General features: G+C 36.8%; 1 protein-coding gene across 11 annotated transcripts in view; it reads left to right on the top strand.

The window, feature by feature from the left end:
- Ercc6l2 (ERCC excision repair 6 like 2) overlaps positions 1-22,220 on the top strand; it is a 127,714-nt gene that overhangs the window by 51,472 nt on the left and 54,022 nt on the right. For 7 of the 11 annotated variants that reach the window (XM_052157653.1, XM_052157651.1, XM_052157652.1 and 4 more), the window contains 8 exons: positions 4,203-4,364; positions 4,764-4,971; positions 7,645-7,785; positions 9,531-9,644; positions 10,935-11,054; positions 15,581-15,652; positions 16,283-16,428; positions 21,128-21,223. In XM_052157653.1, coding sequence (XP_052013613.1) covers positions 4,203-4,364; positions 4,764-4,971; positions 7,645-7,785; positions 9,531-9,644; positions 10,935-11,054; positions 15,581-15,652; positions 16,283-16,428; positions 21,128-21,223 — 1,059 coding nt within the window. Of the gene's footprint in view, positions 1-4,202; positions 4,365-4,763; positions 4,972-7,644; positions 7,786-9,530; positions 9,645-10,934; positions 11,055-15,580; positions 15,653-16,282; positions 16,433-21,127; positions 21,224-22,220 lie in introns of those variants that run through there. The other 4 variants (XM_052157655.1, XM_052157658.1, XM_052157656.1 and 1 more) reach the window with 4 other exon arrangements.

Here is a 22,220-nt window from a genome sequence, read left to right as displayed (position 1 = left end):
ATTTCTTTAATTATCCTTAAGATATTATTAATAGCTGATATCTATAAAGTAGGATTCAGTAAAGGTTTGGGTCATGACTTAATAAATCTTTTATACTCACCCATGTAGAGTGATCCCGATCATAATTTGTATTTCAGTAAACTGAGCCATGCCTAAAAGCTTTGTTGCATGCAGGTTGACATTGTTGGCAAGAATGCTTTATGTTTATGGCTGTGAACTTCATACTTGACACTTTGGGGAGTTCTATGTTAAATGTTGTTAAATGACACTAAATTTACGTATAGGGTAAGAAAGGAAGCATCCATACAATATCTTCAAAATACAGTCTTTTCTCGACAATAGCAAATATATAAAGCAACATTTTTAAGTATTTTTATTTTTATTCTTATGTCCATTTATGTAGATTTGTTGCCATGTAAAATTTATCCTTGCTTATATCCATTTATCTCATTGGGTCTTATGCATAATCTGCTTTTGTAGTTTATCATTTTCTTTATCTTATTAATGGCATACTTCTATAAAGAAGAGTCTCATTGATTAGGAATTAGATACAATTTCAACATAAAGCAAGGTAAAAGAATGTCTGATTGTATTGGAGTAAGAAGTTAAACCAATGCGTAAGTCTACAGTGATGGCAGTTTATTCTCCTGTTTTTCTTCCTGAGCTATAGACATGCTTATTTGTAGTATGTGTATTTTCAGTGAGTTGACATGATTTGCCTATCTTTTGATTAGGATGTTGAGCCATAGTAGCATATAGTCCATATACAGGTGTTTTATTTGATTATATTTTGCAGATGTTTTCTCTCAGTCTGTCTCTTTCATTTTCTAAATGGTCTCTTCAGAAGGGCAAAGTTTGTAACTTTGACAACATCCAGTTTATTACAAAAACTTCTGAGAAGTTTGTGTCTGGCTAGAATCAGGAAGATTGATCTTTTTTATAAATTTTATCTTTTTTTAATATTTAGATTTGTAATATATCTTGTTTATTTTTACGTGTGGTATCTGTTTTTTCCCCTTTAAGTTCTAGATGTTTATTTATTCAATATTTTACACCCAATTGTAACAGGGTTTCTCTGTATAGCCCTGGCTGTCCTGGAACTCACTTGGTAGACCAGGCTGGCCTCGAACTCAGAAATCCGCCTGCCTCTGCCTCCCAGAGTGCTGGGATTACAGGCGTGCTCCACCACCGCCCTGCGGTGCTTCAATATTCTAATTAGACTGGTTCCTTTTCTTCTTGACATTTATCCTGGGTTTGGCTCTTAAGCATTTCTGCCATGTTCCTGAACAAACCATCTCTCACTGATGCACAGCAATCACTGCTAACCTTTTTTGTAAACAGTGTTCATTACAAGTTTCAAAAAAGTGCTGAGGTGCCGGGTGGGTGTTGGTGGTGCACACCTTTAATCCCAGCACTTGGGAGGCAGAGGCAGGTGGATTTCTGAATTCAAGGCCAGGGCTACACAGAGAAACCCTGTCTCAAAAGAACAAACAAACAAAAAAAGTGCTGAGGTTTTTATTTAGTTTCTTTCTTTGATGTGTCTGTTTCTGGTTTGTTACTTAAAGGAGGAACTGTCATTTAATGATGTTTAAATTTCTTTTCCAGCATTATCTAAACATGCTCTCTAAAGCAGTTATAGTATTGTACTGGCTAGTTTTGTATGTCAACTTGACACATGCTGGAGTTATCACAAAGAAAGAAGCTTCAGTTGGGGAAGTACCTCCATGAGATCCAGCTGTGGGGCATTTTCTCAATTAGTGATCAAGTGGGGAGGGCCCCTTGTAGGGAGTACCACCTTTGGGCTGGTGTTCTTGGATTCTATAAGAGAGCAGGTTGAGCAAGCCAGGGAAAGCAAGCCAATAAGAAACATCCCTCCATGGCCTCTGCATCAGCTCCTGCTTCCTGACCTGCTTGAGTTCCAGTCCTGACTTCCTTTAGTGATGAACTGCAATGTGGAAGTGTAAGCTCAATAAACCCTTTCCTCCCCAATTTGCTTCTTGGTCATGATGTTTGTGTAGGAATAGAAATCCTGACTAAGACAAATTGGTACCAGCATAGTGGGGTATTCCTGTGACAACCTGACCATGTTTTGGGGAGGACTGTGGAAGGACTTTGGAACTTTGAGCTAGAAAAGCCATTAGAATATTAAGAGCTCCGTGGAAAGTTCTGTAGGAGCTTGGAAGACAATGTTAAGAACAGTGCAAAAGATGGAGGCCTGGCTTGTGAAATTTCAGAGGGAAGATTAAAGACTCTTAAAGTGGCCATGTTTTGATTGTGAAGATTCTGTGGTTTTGGTTAGCTGGGGCTGAAGAATCAGCTGTAAGTAACAAGATACCAGAACCACTAAAGCAAACCTTTGTGTAACTGGGACTATTGATGCTGGTTAGCTGGAGCTAAGAAATTAATGGTGATTAAGAAGAGACCAGCATCACTGAGATAAAATCTTCTTGGAAGTGTTTTCTGAGAGCACAGAGAGTGTGTTCAAGAGATAGCCACAGTTGTATTTTGTGCTGTGGCTGGACTTGGTACTGTGTAAGAGTCACCCAGATGGTACTGGTTTTGAAGGCATGAAGGGGTCATGAAGAGCAGCTGAGGCTCTTGGCACAGTGAGAGGCCACGGAAGGCCATTGGTGAAGGTGCAGCCTCAGTTGCAATTGATGGCCCAGGATTTGAAGGGGTCATGCATAGGAGCAGAGGCTTGTCACCATGAAGAGAGCCTATGAGAGGCTATTGGTGAAGCCTAATTACATTGGAAAATAGCGGCATTTTGGAGATGCCAGTACCATGTGATGACCACCAAGAACAGCAGCAGCAGTGGAGTACAGGCAGCTGGAGCCTAGAAGACAAGCTGTGTGCTACAAAGGGCAGAGCTGGGGAAGTGACCCACGCCCTTGGAGGAGCCTGGAAGATCGTGAGTTGGATCCCAGACATTGGATGATTGGAGTTTTGAGTTTTGCTTTTGGTTGTGACTGTGCCCTGATATGTTTCCCTCTTGAAGGAAGAAAGTATTTTAGTGGAGCCCACAGTTAAAAGACTTTGGATTTTTAAAAGACTTTGAATTTTAAAGATATTGTGTTGCTACCAATTCCGTCCAGCGGAATAAGGGAGACCACACGGGAGACTCTTCTCGACACAGTTTATTCAGGAACGCTACTTCAGGAATCCCCCATCCTAGCCCGTTGCCTCAGTTATATATCCCAGCCTGCACCAGTCAGCGACTGCCACATGGAGGCTCGTGATAGGATCGAGACTATGGCCCAGGAGTGGCCTAATATGATGTCAAAGGGCGCATGTGCACTCCTCCAGTGCGTACGTGACTCTTAAAGAGGAACGTGAGGGAGCATTGCTGAGTGATGTGACTTGGCAACCAGACCAGGTGTCATTTTAGACTGGCCGCTGTGCCTGCTCCCCACAATATTGGACATTTTAAGGTGATTGGACATTTTAAGGTGATTGAACTTTTAATGTGTAAAGACTATGGGACTTTTAAAGTAATTTAGATCTTGGGGATGAATAAGAAAGTAAGGGTTGAGGCTTAATAGTGATGTGTTTGTGTGTCAAGTTGACAAGGGGTCAATTGTACTGGCTAGTTTTGTGTGTCAACTTGACACAGGCTAGAGTTATCACAAAGAAAGGAGCTTCAGTTGAGGAAGTGCCTCCATGAGATCCAGTTGTGGGGCATTTTCTCAATTAGTGATCAAGTGGGGAGGGCCCTTTGTGGGGGGTACCACCTTTGGGCTGGTGTTCTTGGATTCTATAAGAGAGCAGGCTGAGCAAGCCAGGGGAAGCAAGCCAATAAGAAACATCCCTCCATGGCCTCGGCATCAGCTTCTGCTTCCTGACCTGCTTGAGTTCCAGTCCTGACTTCCTTTAGTGATGAACTGCAGTGTGGAAGTGTAAGCTCAATAAACCCTTTCCTCCCGAACTTGCTTCTTGGTCATGATGTTTGTGCAGGAATAGAAACCCTAAGACAAGTATCATATACGTTTTGTTGGAACTTAAAAAATTGTGTCTTTTCTCATTTCTCATGTTTTCTATATTTATCAGTGGTGTTCTGTGACCCAGGGTCACTTAGCCAGATGATAACTCAGTAGGATCATCATAGGATGAAGGTGTTAGGGTTTAAAAAAAAGTGTTGTGTAAATGTCTAAGGTAAGGAAATTTTCTGTTTCTTTCTTCCACCTATTCCCTTTCTCTTCTAGTTTGGAATGGTCAGCTATCATTGTAGATGAAGCTCATAGAATCAAGAATCCAAAAGCTCGAATTACAGAAGTTATGAAGGCTGTGAAGTGTAAGGTCCGCATTGGCCTCACTGGAACTATCCTTCAGAACAACATGAAGGAGCTGTGGTGTGTCATGGACTGGTAAATGAGCATGTGGATGTTCAGGGATAGTGTTTAGATGAATGCTGCTCATGTTTCCTGATTTCTGGTTCTTTAAATCACAGCTCCTCCCCCAGAAAAGTGGTCACTTGACTGTTTACAGAAATACCCATTCCCAGGCAGGTTTCATTGTTCGAAGTCTTGTGAAAAGTCTTAGCGTGTTATTGTTGATCCCCAGAGTAAATAAATGCTAAATTACTAGTCCATCATCTTCAGTTATAAACAGTCATAAAGAAGGAATGCTGTTTTCCTGCATCTTGTTTTTATTGTTATTAAGTAAGCCACTAAATATATCCGATACAAGCAATAGGATTGAATGCTTTTCTTTTTAGATAAATTAGTAATTTATCTTAATTATTTTTTTAAACCATCTTTGTGAAGGGCTGTACCAGGACTTTTAGGTAGCAGGATTCACTTCAAGAAGCAATTTTCTGACCCAGTGGAACATGGCCAGAGACACACAGCAACAAAAAGAGAACTTGCTACTGGCCGGAAAGCCATGCACAGGCTTGCAAAAAAGATGTCTGGCTGGTTTCTCAGGCGTACCAAGACTCTTATCAAGGATCAGCTGCCTAAGAAAGAAGACCGGGTGAGAACTGTGTTTATGTATATTATTAATTCCTTGTCACTTTTTTTTTTAAACTGAAAAGCATTGCATTTCTTTTTAGGGTTATTTTATAGAATTAGTTTGTTATGTTTGGGATTTCAGGAAACATGACTTGAGTTCTGTTTTATTTTTTTTCTAATTTTACCAACCTCATAGCTAATAGGCCTGAATTAGTACATATGTTTGCTAGCTTTCTATTGCCATGCCATATTTTGATAAATAAATATCTATAAATAAATCACTATATAAAGAGGAAAGGTTTACTTTGATTTCATAGGTTTCAGTCTGTGGTCCCTTGGACCTGTGGCTCATAGGAAAACATGGTGAACAAGCTCTTACCTCACAATGATGGGGAGAAAAAAAAAAAAAAAACAGGAAGGGGTCAGGAAGCCAGTGTCCCCTTCAGGTTCCTTGTAAAGGCTTCACCACTTCCCAGTGGTGCCAAAGGCCATTGAGCTGGATTTTGGCTTGTGGACCTATGGGCATGCTTTGGGATCCAAGCCATGACAGCATACATCTAACACACATCTTAAGCTAGGTGTAGTGGCTTACACTTTTAGTCTCTGCACCAAAAGGCAGAAGCAGGTGGATCTCTGAGTTCAGTCCAGCCTGGTCTACATAGTGAGCTCTCAGCCAGCCAGGTCTACATAGCGAAACCCTTTCTCAGAAAACAAAACAACATCAAACAAACAAACAAACAAAAACAGACCAAATCTTCATGTCCTATCAAAGCTTTTGATTTATTTCTTCCTTAAGGAAGTAGGAAGAGCTTCCCTTTGTAATGAGTTATTCCTATACACACAATACTGCTCAGTGTGCTCTGGCATCTTAATTCTAGTTACAGGACTAAAGTAGTTAAGAGCCTTTTCTTCTATGTTGGTTTTATGTGAAATGCTGTTTGTAGTTATGCTACTGAAGGGGTTTGTAGCCTCATGGAAAGAACGATGATGTCTGTTGGCCAACCAGACCCCATAGGACTCCAGGGATTAAGGGGGTACACATGGTTCCAGCCGCAGTTGTGGTGGAGGAATGCCTTGTCGGGCATCGGTGAGAGGAAAGATCCTTGGTCCTTTGAAGGCTCAATTAGATGCCCCATTGTGGGGAAATCGAAGGGGGTAGGTGGGAGTGGGTTGGGCGGAAGGGCAACTTCTTGGAGGCAAGGGGTGGGAGGATGGGTTGGAGGTTTTCTGGGAGGGCGGAAAACCAGGAAAGGGTATAACATTCGAAATGTAAATGAAGAATATACTCAATAAAAAAAGAAAGAAAACAATGTTGTTAGTGTTTTAAGAAAATCGAAGTTGTCTAGATTTTTTTTTTTACATTTCCTTGATTATCTAACCATGTGATTCTTGATAGTTCTAGCAGTAGAATAAACATTCTGTAAATTATTATGAGCTAAATCTAACTCATGCTGTGGTGATGGTATCAAATACACTCTAATCATAGGATGAGTACATAGGATAGTTACAGTACTTTGTGACCCTCTGCCTTTTAAAATGTTGCATGCAGAGGGTGTGTGTATGTGTGTGTATGTGTGTACACGTGTATGTATGCGATCTGTTAAATAGGACTAATATAAACAAATACATCAAGAGTGAACTTCACTTAAAGATTTACAACTTGGGCTCTGGCTCCCCCAGTTAAAGGTTTCCTCAGTTGAGCAGCCCACTGAGACCTGTGTTGTTTGTTAAGTGGAACCAGTGATGTCAGACGGGCTTCACATGGTTGTTCTGAAATGTATGACATGTAAGGAACACTTAGTAACTGTTAGTGTTGAGTAATAACATAAATACACTGTGTGTTTAGTCTCTGACCGTCATCTATGTTCTTCTGCAATTCTTACATTTATATTCAAGACTGCGCATCAAAGAAAAATTATATTCTGTAGACATGTTTTTAAAATTGTAGCATTGTTTTTAAAGACTTTCGCTGAATGCATACTTTTTTGTAATACTCTCCCATTGTAGTTATATAAATACTTTAAAAATACTTAAAAATAAGGAAATACTGTGCCTTGTTCACATTTTTTATGGCCTGTTGTAGATACCTGGTTACATACATGTCTAGAAGAATTTTATTAATTTCTAATGCTGCCAGAAGAAAGAGGGAAATTGTGTTTCTTGTAACTTGGCAGCATTGTTTTATTATAATATTTTGTCCTTGAATTTGGACATACAATAGCAAATTGTGTTTGCTTTTGCATATATTTAATTATTTTCCTCACTAATTTTAGGAATATATGGCAAGATACTCAAAACAAGCAACTAAAGTGACATGAAGTTTTTAGTGCTTTTGTCAGTTTTTCAGTATTCAGTAACATTTATAATTTATACTAATGTTCTAAATCTTTTGTTTCATATTATCAGGATTTGTTTCCATGGTAAACTGATAGAGATGTCTAAGAAGACCCGTGATACACTGAGAATGTATAAAGATGTTACATTATTTTTTTCATGTAATTTTGTTCTTTTAAGTGAAAACAAGAACAAATGATAAGGTTTATTTAAAGGCAAGATGATAGTCTGCACAGTATAAAGTGGGATGAGGAGGTAGGGTAATTGCCAAAGTAGTGTGGGTTGTCAAATCCAGTGGCCATTGTGATGATTTTCTCACCACTTCAGGAATCCTAATAATTGTCCTCTCCTTTGTGTACAGATGGTGTATTGTTCTTTGACAGACTTCCAGAAAGCTGTCTACCAAACAGTGTTAGACACAGAAGATGTGGCTCTGATCCTCACATCTTCTCAGCCTTGTACCTGTGGCAGTGGCCGGAAGCGCAGAAAGTGTTGTTACAAGGCAAGCATTTGCATTCATCTCTACTGTTTGCTCTTGTGTCAGTGACACCACTTTACTTCACTTCTTTAACTTAGAAGTTAGGTTTTTAAAAAGTTATCAAGGGTCCAAGCCTGACAGCTTAGTTCTTATCTCCAGAACCCACCCAGGTTATATTAGCAGGTTCTGTGATCCTACCACTCCCTCACAAATTCTGGGTGTGGACGGACAATCCTGGGAGCTTGTGGTCCACTAAGAGAACCTGCTTCAAAACAGGTGGAAGGCAGGAACTGACTCTTAAAAGCTACCCTCTGGGGCTGGAGACATGGCTCAGCAGTTAAGAAAGAGCACTGACTGCTCTTCTAGAGTTCCTGAGTTCAATTCCCAGCAACCACATGATGGTTCATAACCTTCTGTAATGAGATCTTATACCCTCTTCCGGTGTGCCTGAAAACAGTGACATGTACTCACATATATTAAATAGATAAATAAATCTTTTTAAAAAAAAGTTATTTTCTGGCCTTCAGCTGCATGCCATAGCACATGCATGCCTGCATCATACACATATGTAAACACAACTCATCAGTAATGCTTTAAAATGTTAAATAACCACATACAAAATACAATATTCAAATAGCTATAAAATGTAGTTTAGAACTTAAACTTCAAATTGGTATCTTACTTTGTATTAGTAAGTAGTCTTCTTTCATCTTAAAATTTTTTTTCTTTTCACAAATTTCCCAACACTGCTTGTAAGAATGAACCGCTGCTTGCAGGGAAGATGTGACTCCTGTCCACAATGTCCATTTAATAGAGATTTGGGTTAATAGAACAAAGTGCTCTTTCAGAGAAAAAAGTCACTTGTCTTTCTATCTGCTCTTTATATTTCTTGCTTTTTTTTTTTTCTAAAACCTCTTCTGTCACATATCTGTGATGATTACTGGAGCCCTATGTATTTATCCAGATTGCTTTTTATGCCACCTAAGTGGTTTTCATTTCCATTTCCAGTTAGTTTTGTTATCAGATTGTAGGGGCCACAACCTGTTCCACAAGTCAGATCTGGCTACTCATCAGTAATACAATTTAAAAAGCCAAGTTAAGAATGGAAAGCAGAAAAATGAGATTTATTCAGCTCACCTATATTGGGAAGAGAGACAAAGGTCCAGCAGATTCCTCAAGTCTGTCATCAGGGTCCAGAAGTGAGATCAAGTGAGATCAAGAGGGCAGGGGATGTGCACATGTAAGCAGTGACAGTCAGAGTGAGGTCCCGCCCACCATTGATTCATCAGTGCCTGGGCTTCAGTCTGTGAGGTGGTTTGACAAGTTACAATTGTGTGTGATTCCTAGGGAAATTCCCATTTTCTTGTGCTTCATTGTTTCAATAATCTGATAGATTGAGAGACAAGAGTCTCTTTAGAATATGTTCATTTCTTCCAGGCTGTAGCAGCATAAGTAGAGAGTAAAGTGTTCTTTAGAGCACTGTGACTCACCTAGTGTTGTTCCTAGTACCCCCTTAATGGCAACTTTTCTGCCACTGTCCTGTCCAGAATGGAGACTTCCCTTTTATTAAGTAAACATCACTATATTATGGTCAGTACATCACCAAGAGTGATTCCAGGTCAGTAATTCATGGATATCCTTCCAAGTACTTGGCCTTTACTGTCTTAGATAATTAGACAATAAGTCCTAAGTGATGCATTTTATAATTGGTGATATAGCTGTGTTATTAATGCTTTTCTTGTTTGTGTTTTCTTACCATTCTGTTACAGACCAACTCACAGGGTGACTCAGTGAGAACCTTGTGCCTTAGTTACCTGACTGTGCTTCAGAAAGTAGCTAACCATGTTGCACTGCTGCAGGCTGCTAGCACCTCCAAACATCAGGTTTGACTTTACATGTCTTTGTGATTCAATTGATATAAAATAGATGCTGTACAGTATTGTTGACACAAAAATCATAGTTGTCATTTAAAAGAGAATAAGAGGCAATTTTATTCTGGAGCCATTTAGGGACCAGAGAACAGGGATTTAGATTACACCAAATCCCTATTTTAGCATTGAAGTTTATGAAGTTTCTAATTTACTCAAGAAAGTCAGAAATAGAGAAGTTTTAAAAATATATTGGTGGGTACATAAAAGAGATAGGTGCAACAAGATAGGGGAAACTTTTCTGTAGGTCCAGGATGCTTTCTGGTAACATTCTTAGCTTTTGTATTGGTAGAAACTAATATTCCAAAGGATTATTCTGCTAGTCACAGGACATTAGTTCTGACACAGAGGTGAGCAAGGAATGGCTGTTAGGGATGTAGGGCTAAAACTTCACCCAACATTAGATAATTCTGAACCTATAATATCCCAATCTATCCACAATATTTCAGCTTTAATCGGTCAGTCAGTCTCTTCAGACACTGTTTCTTTCCAGAGGCATCTGACTTCTTTATTTTAAAATTTAGTAGTTAAATAATCTAACCTTGTGTATGTGCAAGGTGCTGAGTTCAGTATTGAACATCATTGCAAATAATTTTTAAGTAAAACTTACACGTATCAAGAAACATGTTCACTTATATTTTTAACCAGGCAGAAAAAGCTTGAGTTTAAAGCAATAGCTATTTTATGTGTCTAATAGTGCTTATATTTTGTTCTTGTATGTTTTGGGTAGCTGATAAATCAGTTCCATTTTGCTAATATTATGTTTAATTATATTTGTTTAATCAGTTTCCTAAACTTTCAAAATCAGTCCTCTCCAAGTGGAGTCTTAAATAGAAGTATTTGCTTCAGTAACTGCAGTTGTATCTTACTCTAGAGGACAACATCAGTAATAAGATCTCTCCTTCATTTAACAATATTTTCTTGTAATGTAGCTGGTGTGTTTAAACTAATTTTGAAATCTAATAAGAGTCTGGTATAATAGTTTTGGATAGCATTATTTATTCTTTAAGGAATGTTTGTTTCCTTTTGGAAATCTTAAGGAAGTAATGATATAGTATCTGTATACATATCAAGAATTCATCAAAACCGTATATGTTTAATATACAGTTTTAGGATTTTCTGAACTGTTAATTTCACTTAAAGAAGACAGATTACATCCTACTTCTTAGAAATAGAAATTTTTTATAAAGTTTTATTTTTTGTAGGTTTAAATATGTATTGAAATTTCTTCTTTATTCTCTTAAGGAAACACTTATCAAGAGGATATGTGATCAAGTATTTTCCAGATTCCCAGATTTTGTGCAGAAAAGCAAAGATGCAGCCTTTGAAACACTTTCTGACCCTAAGTATAGTGGGAAAATGAAGGTATGCATTCTTCCTTCAGTGTGCATACAGACAGAAGATCAGATTTATGCAAGGATACAGCCACCCAAACAGTGAGAAGAAATGGAGTTTGTGAGCACTGCATAGAGATCAGAGCTCATAATGAGTTCTCAGTGGCAGTTGCATCAAACATGCATCAAGCTTTTCCTTACTAATCTATTGGGCTTAAGAACATTTAAAATGTATGTTGTTATCATATATGAACAGGGGCAGGGCCTCTATAACTAGATTGAATCTCCTGCCCCAAAATTTTGTTTGCTGACCTAAATAGTAAAACTGCAAGGTAACAACATTTGTTCTTCACGGGGAACTGATCTGTGGCCATGTTGTTCTTGGTACTGAATTAGTGAAGGAAGGATGTGGAAAGCAAGCCCAGGTTCTGTAACCCTCACCTAGGTCTCTGAACATTCTCTGTCATAGTAGTGAACTGGTAATAGACTCTGGCCTCCTACAAGAAGTTTGTTTAATCCCTCAATAGCTATCAAGAATCTTCATTATGGGTTCACAGTTCTACCCTTATACTATATTTAAGGAAAAGGTAAAATGTTTTATTTTTTGGAAAGAGAAGGAAAAAGGAAGTAATTCAAATTAGTCAATTATTATTTTATCTAAAAATATTTTTAGCAGCTAATCTAGATAAACTTAATGTGGTTTGCTTGCTAAAAACCTAGAAATTTAGTGAAACAAAATAGGAGGAAGTAATAAAAAGGATTAAGTTTAAAATTATTTATAAAATTCAATTAGTTTGTATTCATGAGAATTTCATGATTTATTCCAAGTAATTAAAATATAATAATCTGCTTTTTATGAAATTTTAACATATAAAATCCAGATTTATTTAAAGTTCTATTTTTAGAAATTATACTGTATAGTTAAGAAGATTAGATTTCATTTTTATTCTGATTTTGGTTCTTAGAAGCCAGGTAGACATCTTGGTTTCTGTGGAGAACAGCTGATTTGCAATTTCTTGTTTTGTTTTGTTTTATCAAGACAGGGTTTCTCTTTATCCTCAGAAATCCACATACCCTATCTCCCAAGTTCTGGGATTGAAGGCATGTGCCACCACTGCCAGGCTTGATTTGCAATTTCTAACTGATTGTCAGTCAAACAGATCAGTTATATCTGGGGATATGTTATGACAGTAATAACTGGGGATATGTATTGTAGGACTAATTTTACAACATTTAATTAACATCATTATCTCTGATTTATACTGATTTAGCGATATATATAGCCTATATAGGCTTACAATAGACATTGCCTATGAGGTGAAGATCTTTAAGTCCTTGATTTGTGTATCTTTTGCAAATTCCAACTTGTAAAGCTCTGGTTCTGCTCATCTTGTAGCTCCTCCTGCAACTGCAGAAGCTCTGGGCACATAATGCCTATTTTTGCTGTCATCATCTTAGAACTATAGCAATGACTTGGCTTGATGCTAATTGCATACTTACCTCACTTACCTGTCAATGGAATAATCACAAGTTGCACCCACTTAGTTGAGAATTTTTTTATCTATTAGGTGATATATCACAAATCCACTTACTAAGAGAGCAAGATAGACTAGGGAACCCAGCTCAGTGCTATGGGACCAAAAGGTAGTATATTCATCTTTCTAGACCTGTCTGACTAATTTGAGAAACTTATTTTCAAAGGTTCTTTGCCACGAATTCTCTTAAATTTATAGATAGTTATATGCTATGGATGACAAGTAAGAATCTGTATTATTAAAGCTTTACCATACATAGATGTATTGTCAGTTTTGAATTTTCGGAAGAGCTATTAATTTACGATTATTCATTTAGTGAGGTTTTCCCCCTTTAAATTAGCCTAATGAAGACCTGCAATCAGAAAAAAATTCCCTTCTTATTACTTATTTTTGCTTTCACTTTTAAATACCCCAAATTGCAACAGATCTAAAGCCATAGCCAAAAACAAGAGTAGATTTCTGTTAAGCCTATGGTTTAATACATTAACATCTTTTAAGGGAATAAAAAGACAAGCACAGAGCATCTTCACAAAATAATGAAAAATACCAGTATTCGAAGTATACAGTGCATTCTTAAAACTCAGTAGTAGAAAGTAGATATTCTAGCTTAAAAATGGGGAAAGGATCGCAAGAGATATCCTAGTACAAAGAGAAGTGCGGATGGCAAGTAAGTGCACAGGCAGACTCTGCCCACTGTTAAATACCTGCAAAAATAGGAAACACCTGTTAAGGTAGCAAAGTTCAGACACCTGGCAGCACCAGGTCTACAGCCCTTCTTTCAGCACAGGTGAAACTGCAGAGTACTTTGGTCCCTCTGAAGAACAGTGCGTTGACTTTTGTCAAAGCTTTCATTTTCAGTAATGTCAGTTACATCGTTTTTAAAATGTGTTTGATATTTACAATACAAAAATGAAATATTCTTACCATGTTATCCATTAGTAACATTCTTTTTTATTCATCTAAGAGATAAATTTAGTGACTTTTACTAAACTTATGCCCATATAAGAGCCGCACAAAATTTTATTCATAATTTTCAAAAATTGGAAGCAATTGAGATGTCCTTCAAAAGGCAAATGGATTACTGTGGTACAAAAATGGGATGGTTTTTAACAATAAAAATTGAGTGAGATGTGGTGGTCCATGCTTTTAATCCCTTCACTCTGAAGACAGAAGCAGGTGTATCTCATTCAGTTAAAAGGCAGTATGGTCTGCATAGCAAGCTACAGGCCAGTCAAGGCTACACAGTGAGACCTTCTCTCAAAAAAATAAAAAATAGTAGAACACCTGGAGAACTCTTTAAGTGTACATTGCTAAATTAAAGCAGCTATCCTGGAAAAGGTACATGCTGTGTTGCTGTGTGTTTCTGTGACCCTCTGGAAAAGGAAAAACTACAGAGACAGATCAGGGGTTCTGGGAGAAGATAAACCATCAGGTAGTAGGTAAAATATCAGAGACTTTTAAACAGTAATGCTATTTTTTATGATGTTGTAATGTGAAAATGTCATGATACATTCATCAGAATTTGGAACTGTAAACAAAATGACTGAATTCTAATACAAGCTGGACAATAACATAAGCTGTTAACAATAACAGGTCAGTGTTCTTAATCAGTTGTATAGATACCTCATAAATAATAATGATAATCATATTTTTAGTAACATTAGCTTTATATAAACGTTAATAGGCAATATGAGGATATAGCTCAGAAGTAGAGTGTTTTTCAGGCATGCACAAGGCTATGGATTAATGTTAAGTATTGCAAAAAGAGAAATGAGGTGTGCTATGTGGAAGATTTCTACAATTATATTCAGTACTGAAAATCTAAAAAAAATGATGTCTATCAATTAAAAGCAGTAGTCTTATATAATATAAAATTAAAATTCATGTCGTGCATAAAATCAGTTATTTCATTTAAAATGAAACTAAATGCAAATAAAAGTTTCTATGTTGTCCAGATACTAAAATATTTCCCTAGACTATGACATTTTTACTCAATATCTGAGTAGATTTTTTAAAAACTTCCAAAGCATTTTTTTTCAAAGATTGAGAGTAAGTCTCAAGTTTTGAAAGGTGTCCTTACTAGATAAACAATTAAGAGATTGTTGTAGCCAGGCGGTGGTGGCACACACCTTTGATCCCAGCACTTGGGAGGCAGAGGCAGGCGATTTCTGAGTTCGAGACCAGCTTGGTCTACAGAGTGAGTTCCAGGACAGCCAGGGCTACACAGAGAAACCCTGTCTTGAAAAAAACCTTAGAGAGAGAGAGAGAGAGAGAGAGAGAGAGAGATTGTTGTATTTTTTAATGTTTATTATCAAAGACATTGTTTCCTTCAAAACATTGTTTCTGTACCAAGTTTCGTAAAACTTGGTACAGAAAATTCCCCTCCCCTCTGTGGATTGCCTTTTCATGGTGTTCTGTCTTCTCAGTGTAGAAATATCTGCTTAAAAACAACTGCTTCTGCTGTGCAGTCTTTAGACTGTTGCTTCCTCTCTAAAGAACTGAGTATGAGGGCATATTATTGGCAATTTGAAGTAGAAATCATATCTAGAAGTCAGTCAGAGCTAACTGTAAATAAACAGACAGTGAGAAGAGATGTGTCTAAGAGGTGAACATCGGGTCTCTCAGACCCTGCAGAGAAACAACTTCAAGCTTTGCATGTCATTTGTCTAGAAAGCTAACTTGCTATAAGGTAGGGTTTGCTAATTTAGTATTAATATACTATGGGTATAAAAGTGTATTCTGAAATTAAATTAATCCATCATCTGTAATGCTTCTTTTTAGTAAAACCAGATGAAATGAAACAGGCTTTGGGAACTTTACCACCTAACTTAACTGGTAACAGAATGATAAATAGTATTTGGTGTGATAAATAATGAATCTGTTAAGTTTGAATATATAAAGGGACTTAGCAGAGATGACTGTGGTTAGTGTTGTATAAACCATTTTCAGGAAATCTCCAGTGTTTTCTATATGTATAATTTTGTAGTTGGCACTGGCCCCCTGATACCCTCTTCCTTCCCAGGTCCTCCAGCAGCTTTTGAATCATTTTAGGAAACAAAGAGATAAGGTTCTTCTTTTCTCCTTTTCCACCAAGGTGAGTTACATCCTCAATGTTTTTGCTTGGTTGGCCTGGGTTCCTAGGCACTAAGCACAAGGAGTAGTAGATTACTCTCTTCTCCTCATCCACACAGTATATTGTGGTGAGGGAAGCAACTCAGATCTTTCCAGCACATTTAGTTATGTGTGAAACTAGACTGGGGTGGCCACCATCCTATGAAACTCAAAGGTAAAGCTATATTTTCTACTGATGTTCTTTTGAGATATTTAGGATTTTTAGAGTTTAGAAAATGACAAATAAAACATGGTTTAAATAAATTATTTGACCAATGATTTTCTTTTTATTTGGTTTCAGTTTGTGGTTGTTTTTAAAGAAACACTTGCTAAAAAAAGAAAAGTTTGCTTGTTTTAGAATAACAAAAAGAAATGGATAGGTTAAAAGGGAGAAAGGTATTTATCTTTTTTGGAGCTGGAGATAGATCCTACGCCTGGCACATATTAGGGAATCAGTCTCCCACAGAGTGATACCCAAGGCTCCATATTTATTGCTTATTAAGTAGAAGAAAGAAACGATGAGCCCAATGGTCAGTGCTCACTAACCAGTGCCTCAGTGATTGAACATTACCTGTGACCAGAAACTTGGTTTCCCTGCCTTTCTTTCCTACAGCTGCTGGATGTGCTGCAGCAGTACTGTATGGCTTCAGGCCTTGATTACCGGCGACTCGATGGAAGCACAAAGTCTGAGGAAAGACTCAAGATTGTGAAGGAGTTTAACAGTTCACAAGATGTGAATATTTGTCTTGTCTCCACAATGTAAGAAAATAAAATAAAATGTAATAGATTGATTTCCAGCTGGTTGTTTTCTAAACTATTTTGAGATTAATTTTCAATAAATAGGCTTATGTTGCTTTGTTTTATTTTATTTTAAAGAAACAGTAAAAACACTGCCAGTTATATACAGAATAGCTATCTTTTATTTTCTTCTGGAATTAATTCTGGAATTCCCTTTGTGCAGACAGGATTAAAAGGTAAAGACAGGAATAAAAAACAGGAATAAAAGCGGCAATGTTAACTCCCAGGAGTTCCTGGGTAGTGTGAGTGAGTGTCCTACTGTCAGAACAGTTGGAATTTTTACTCAGAGCTCCCCACTGCTATCTTCTCTGCCTTGTCCCAACTGGAGCTGCTGCTGGATTTTATAAGGAATAAATTTGTTCCAGAACCTACTTAATGAATCTCTAATCAGAATGACTTAAAGAAAACTCACTCTTTTGAAAAAGATTTTAGTCAGTAGAAACACCTAAGGAAGATATTTGGGTCATGATAAATACTTTATTTTTGGCATTGTATGTAAAAATTTTAAAGGTTTGCTATCACTGTTTTCAAAAAGAGAATCAGAGGACTTTAGAAATAAACTTCAAAGTACAAAAGTAGAACTCAAACTGAGTGCAGGGATGAGGTGTGAAGCTGCCGTGGTGTGACTGCCATGAGATATTCTGTTGGGTCCCTGCAGCTGAGTAAAAGAGAAGCTTTGACCTCTCATTGCTGTGGATAAAATCCAGCATGTCCTCAGCCAGGTCCTTATATACAAAGCCTTGGGTGATATACATGTAGCAGCCTTCAGTTAAACTCTACAGCGTAAACCTTCTTAACTTCAGTCATGTGTAAACACACTGGGCAGAGGTCCCAGCACTGCAGAGCCCATCATGACCACCTCAGGCCCAGCTGAAAACAGCTAGCAGCTCTGGTCTCACTGTGTCTGAAAAAGTTCTACGTGCACAACACATTCCTAATGTTGACAGAAAATCTTTCATTTTTAAAAATTCTATTAGATCTTTACAAATCCACCTTATTGTTTTCTGTAAACTTCTAATCTTTTACCTCTTCAGTAATTTTACTCACATTTTAAAAAATTTTGAAATTATGTATGTTTGTACGTATGTATTATTTATTGTTTCAAAGGCTTATGCCATTGTACATATGTGAAGGTAAAGGAACACCTTTGTAGAATCAGTCCTCTCCTACTTTTATGTGAGATTAGTGCAGTGGTTCTCAACCTTCCTAATGCTACAACCCTTTAATACAGTTCCTTATATCGAAAGTGATACCCAACCATAAAATTATTATTGCTACGTCGTACTGTAATTTTAGTACAGTTATGAAGTGCAGTGTAAATATCGGTCTTTACCATTGGTCTTAGGTAATCTTTATGAAAAGGATTCATTTAACAACCAAAGGGGTCTTGACCCACAGGTTAAGAACCATGGTATTAGGATGTCAAACTCAGGTTCCAAGGCTTATGTAGCAAGTGCCTTTACCTGCTGAGCCATCTTGCTGTTTCTAATTTTTTTTTAAGGCATATACTACCATTCCCAACCCCTAAAGCCTTTTTATTAGAGGTAACTTACTGTATTCAGTTTTGTACTTGGGGATACTAATCATCTGATTGTTTCCTCATGCTCTTGCTTTTGGTACATCGTTTCTTCACACATTTTATAGTTTCTTATTTTATTTTCCTGGTGAAAATACTTTGGAGACCAATGGTTCTCTATTCATGTGATTTCCCTGTGCCTTTTGTTAACTGTCTTGTCCAAGACAAAAGGAAAGTTTTCTGTGTCACTCAATTCACGAAGTACTTCTTGGTATAAGCCATTACGTAAAGAGCCATACCCACCTTTTCTTTGACCTTTGTCTCCTGTCTGTATCTGCTAACTACTGTCTTTTACTTTGTTGGGGCTATTACAGTTTTTAAGTCTTACAGTGCTAACTAGATTAGTAATAACAAGGTTGCTCTAAAAATTTGGAAAACAAAAACTGGCACTTGCATTGTGATCTTCTGAACATTGTTTAATGTTGGATTAAATAGAACTAAGCTAAATTCTCTGTTTGTTATCTTTCAGCTATATCAAGGGATGTAGTCAAACCACAGCCAAACAGCTCTATGTTCTAATTCTTAGTTCATTGTCTTAGGTTTACACAGTTGAGTTCAGTTTATATCTGAGTCATCACCCTTTGGCCCCATTTTTCCCTCTGTCAGTTTTTCCCCTTTGCATTTTCTCTTTTGTTGAGTCCACTGTATTCTTAAGATTTTTTTGGTACCAGCCTTTGATCTCATTGGTTCTGACTAAGCTAATTATTCTCTAGGCCTGGTAACACTGTCGTTCCCAGCCTTCTTAACTACCTTATTGCAGTGGATCTTTTACCTGTATCCCATGTCATCTTCATTCTTAGTTTACTCCATTGTGGTCTTGGAAAGTTTTCTCAAGTAACTTTGTAAGTCAAAGTGTGTAGAAAGTAACTATCTGCACCCCTGAAAATAGAAAATGGCATTTATTTGCCTGCCCTTTTGAATTCATACTTTGGCAAACTCTAGAAATCTAGATTGGAAATAATTTCCTTTCAGGCCTTTGAAGGACTTACAGCATTACTGTTTAGTACTTAGTGTTGTTAAATACCACTCTGATTCTTGGTCCTCTTTGGGTCTCATAAGACTTTTCCTCCCTCTGCAATCTACTGGAACTTATCAGTGATGTTTGAATCTTACCTTGGGTAATGGTCGTTTGTTGTGCCACAGCCTAAAAGCATGTTGTCTCCATTTGGGGGAAATGCTTTTTAATACTTATTTTAAACATCTTCCTTTCCTTCCACTTTCAGTGTGGTTACTTTGGGATTTGACCCAGATAATTCTCACTTGATCTTTTTTATTCCCCTTATCTTCTACTTCCTTTGGTTGCTATTTTCTTTTAGGCCATTGATCTTCAGCCTTCCCAATGCTATGACCTGTTGATGCAGTTCCTCATGTTGTAGTGAACCTCAACCATAATATTATTTTTTGTTACTTCATAACTGTGATTTTGCTATTATTATGAATTTTAATATACCTGGAAAATGTTTGGTTCTTAAACTTACCTTGAGGAAAGCCAAGCCGATTGATGCACACTCTTAATCCCAGCAGTTGGAAGGCAGATGCAGCCCGATCTGGTCTACATAGTGAGTTTCATGACAGCAGAGATACACAGTGAGATCCCGTGTCTGAGAAAAAAATACCAAATGTATCTTGAGGATTAAAGATATGAAAATATCTAGCTTGACTCCTGTGAAGAGGATGCATAGTCAACATGAATTTCTTTCCATTTGGCACATTTTTTAAGGAAGAGGATTATTACCGTTTATCTTTGGATGATGAGCATCAGTGTGTGAATGGTCTGAGTACAGGATGATATTCCTGATATGGTATCAGACTGGTGAGCGAAAGGCTTAGGAGGTAGAGTTAGGAAAACAAAAGAAAAACTATTGCCTTTAGTTTTGCTGTTCCTTTTATTTAATGTTGCACATCAAAATTAGCCAGACCCAAAGTCTGTAAAATTTAGCGAACTGCTGTTCAGTTAGAATAGGCATTCAGAACAGAAGCTGTGGAGCTTTACATTAAATTTTGCACTTCATTGTTGAACATATTTTATGCACTTAATTTACTATCAAAACCCAAATATCCATGACAGGTTTAAAACTAGAAGAATAATTGTCTTTATGTCATCTCTCATGACTCCTATCCATCACCTCACTCGTCCTTCCTCATCTCCATATCTTTAGCCTTTCTTTTTCTCTTTTCTTCATGTTTAAATTTGTTTACATAATATTATTGGCTGTATTCCATGCATGAGAGAGAGAATGTGTGGGGATTTTTTTCATTTCTGTGATTATGTGATATTCCTTAATAGTATAAGTGCATTTTCATGTAAATCTCTAAACTTCATTTTTCTTTAGCACTGAATAGTATTCTGCTTATGTATGTATGTATGTATGTATGTATGTACATATATACATATACATATATAAAATAATGTTCCTTTTAATTTGTATACAGTTTTATCACTATTGTAAATTAACTGTTGAAAGGGGAATGCAAAACTAAAAATTTCACAACATGAAAAGGCCATAACCACTAATGCACAAGATCTACTCATGTGAATGTAATACACACAGGTCAGTCCTGGCACTCATGTGAGTGTAATGCAAGCACATCAGTCCTGGATTGAGTTCTAAGTTTATGTGGAACCCGTGGATTAGGTTTCTTGGACAAACATTTCTTCTGTTTCAGAAGATACTAAAATTATTTTTAGTTGTATTTGAAAGTCTTATAGAAATCGTATTTGAGTATATAAAAATTGTAAAAAAAAAAAAACTAGCATATCAACCTATCTATATGGTCAGTTTGTTTAGGGTTTTTTTTTTAATTTGTAGAAAAAGAATATGTCATAGATATATAAGCATATTTCTGTTTGAATCACCTACTTTTATATAAAGATGGCAATGTAGTATTATATTGATTTCAGAAAATGAATAGTTGAGTTATAGCACAATGGTTTGTTCTATTGTGAATGGTTGCTTGGTTTGAGACAGGGTCTTACCATATAGCCTAAACTGGCCTGGAAGCTTCCCGCTTCTACCTCCTAGGTGCTGAGATTACAGTGTGTACCACTATCCCTCACAACAGTTTATGCTGTTTTCTTTCCAGGGCTGGTGGACTAGGTCTCAATTTTATTGGTGCCAACGTTGTTATATTATTTGATCCAACTTGGAATCCAGCCAATGATCTTCAAGCTGTTGACAGGTATGATACTGACAAAGTGTAAATGACCTGTGAATTCTTATAATCTAAAACCTAGCCTTGAACTTTATAGATTGCATATAGGACTAGTTACAAAAGGTGAGAATTTATACTAAAAATGACCTTAAACTTCTTAGTAGCTATTTGTTTCCTATCTCCAAGTCCTACTAATGTGACACGAGACCATAATAACAGATAAAGTAGAACAGTTTGTTACTAGTAATTCAGAGATTTTGAGAAACTCCTGAGAGAGACTCACCAGAGAAAAGCCAAAGTCAGAGTCTGAAGAACAGAACAGAAACTGCCAGTTGACAGTTGTTGACATGAATTGACAACTTGTGGAGTGTGAAAAAATAAGAGTAGTATGAGACTGATGTAGATTCCTCTCCATACTCCATGTTTACACAAGGTTTGTGTAGAATAGATTCCTTAACCATCTCATTAGTTAAGTAGAACACTGAGACTAGAAAAGTTTCTGGTGTGTTAGATTCAGTGGAACCAATCAAGTAATCCTAGATCTCCACAGAACACAATATGGAAGTAATTGAATAAACCTATGGACTGCATTGGAATCTAGACCATCTTTTCCATGCAACTCACATGCGTTTTGATTTTAATTATAAAAGAGAAAATAAGAGTTATGAGACATTTTCACACACAAAAAAAAAAATAGCAGAATAAAAGAAAAGAGCCATGAGGAAAAGCAGGCATTAAAGGGACTAAAATAAAGAAAAGATAAATATGATATGATATCATATAGTATGGTATGATATGATATGACATAATACAGAAAAGTATATATAGTTAGCAGAAATGTTCTCAGAAATTAAAACCTTTGCTAAGATAAAACTCATTAGCAAGTCTGAATAATAAAGCAGAGAAATATGGTAAAAGGATGCATATATAAAACAAAGTGAAATCAAATAGATGTAGAATATGAATAAAGAGAAAGGAAAGAAAGATTCTCCCCCCCCCAAAAAAAGCCAGCATTTGTTTGTTC

The sequence above is a fragment of the Apodemus sylvaticus genome, chromosome 14 (assembly GCF_947179515.1).
Source record: "Apodemus sylvaticus chromosome 14, mApoSyl1.1, whole genome shotgun sequence".
Taxonomy (NCBI): domain Eukaryota; kingdom Metazoa; phylum Chordata; class Mammalia; order Rodentia; family Muridae; genus Apodemus; species Apodemus sylvaticus.
This window is presented reverse-complemented; position numbering and strand designations above follow the sequence as displayed.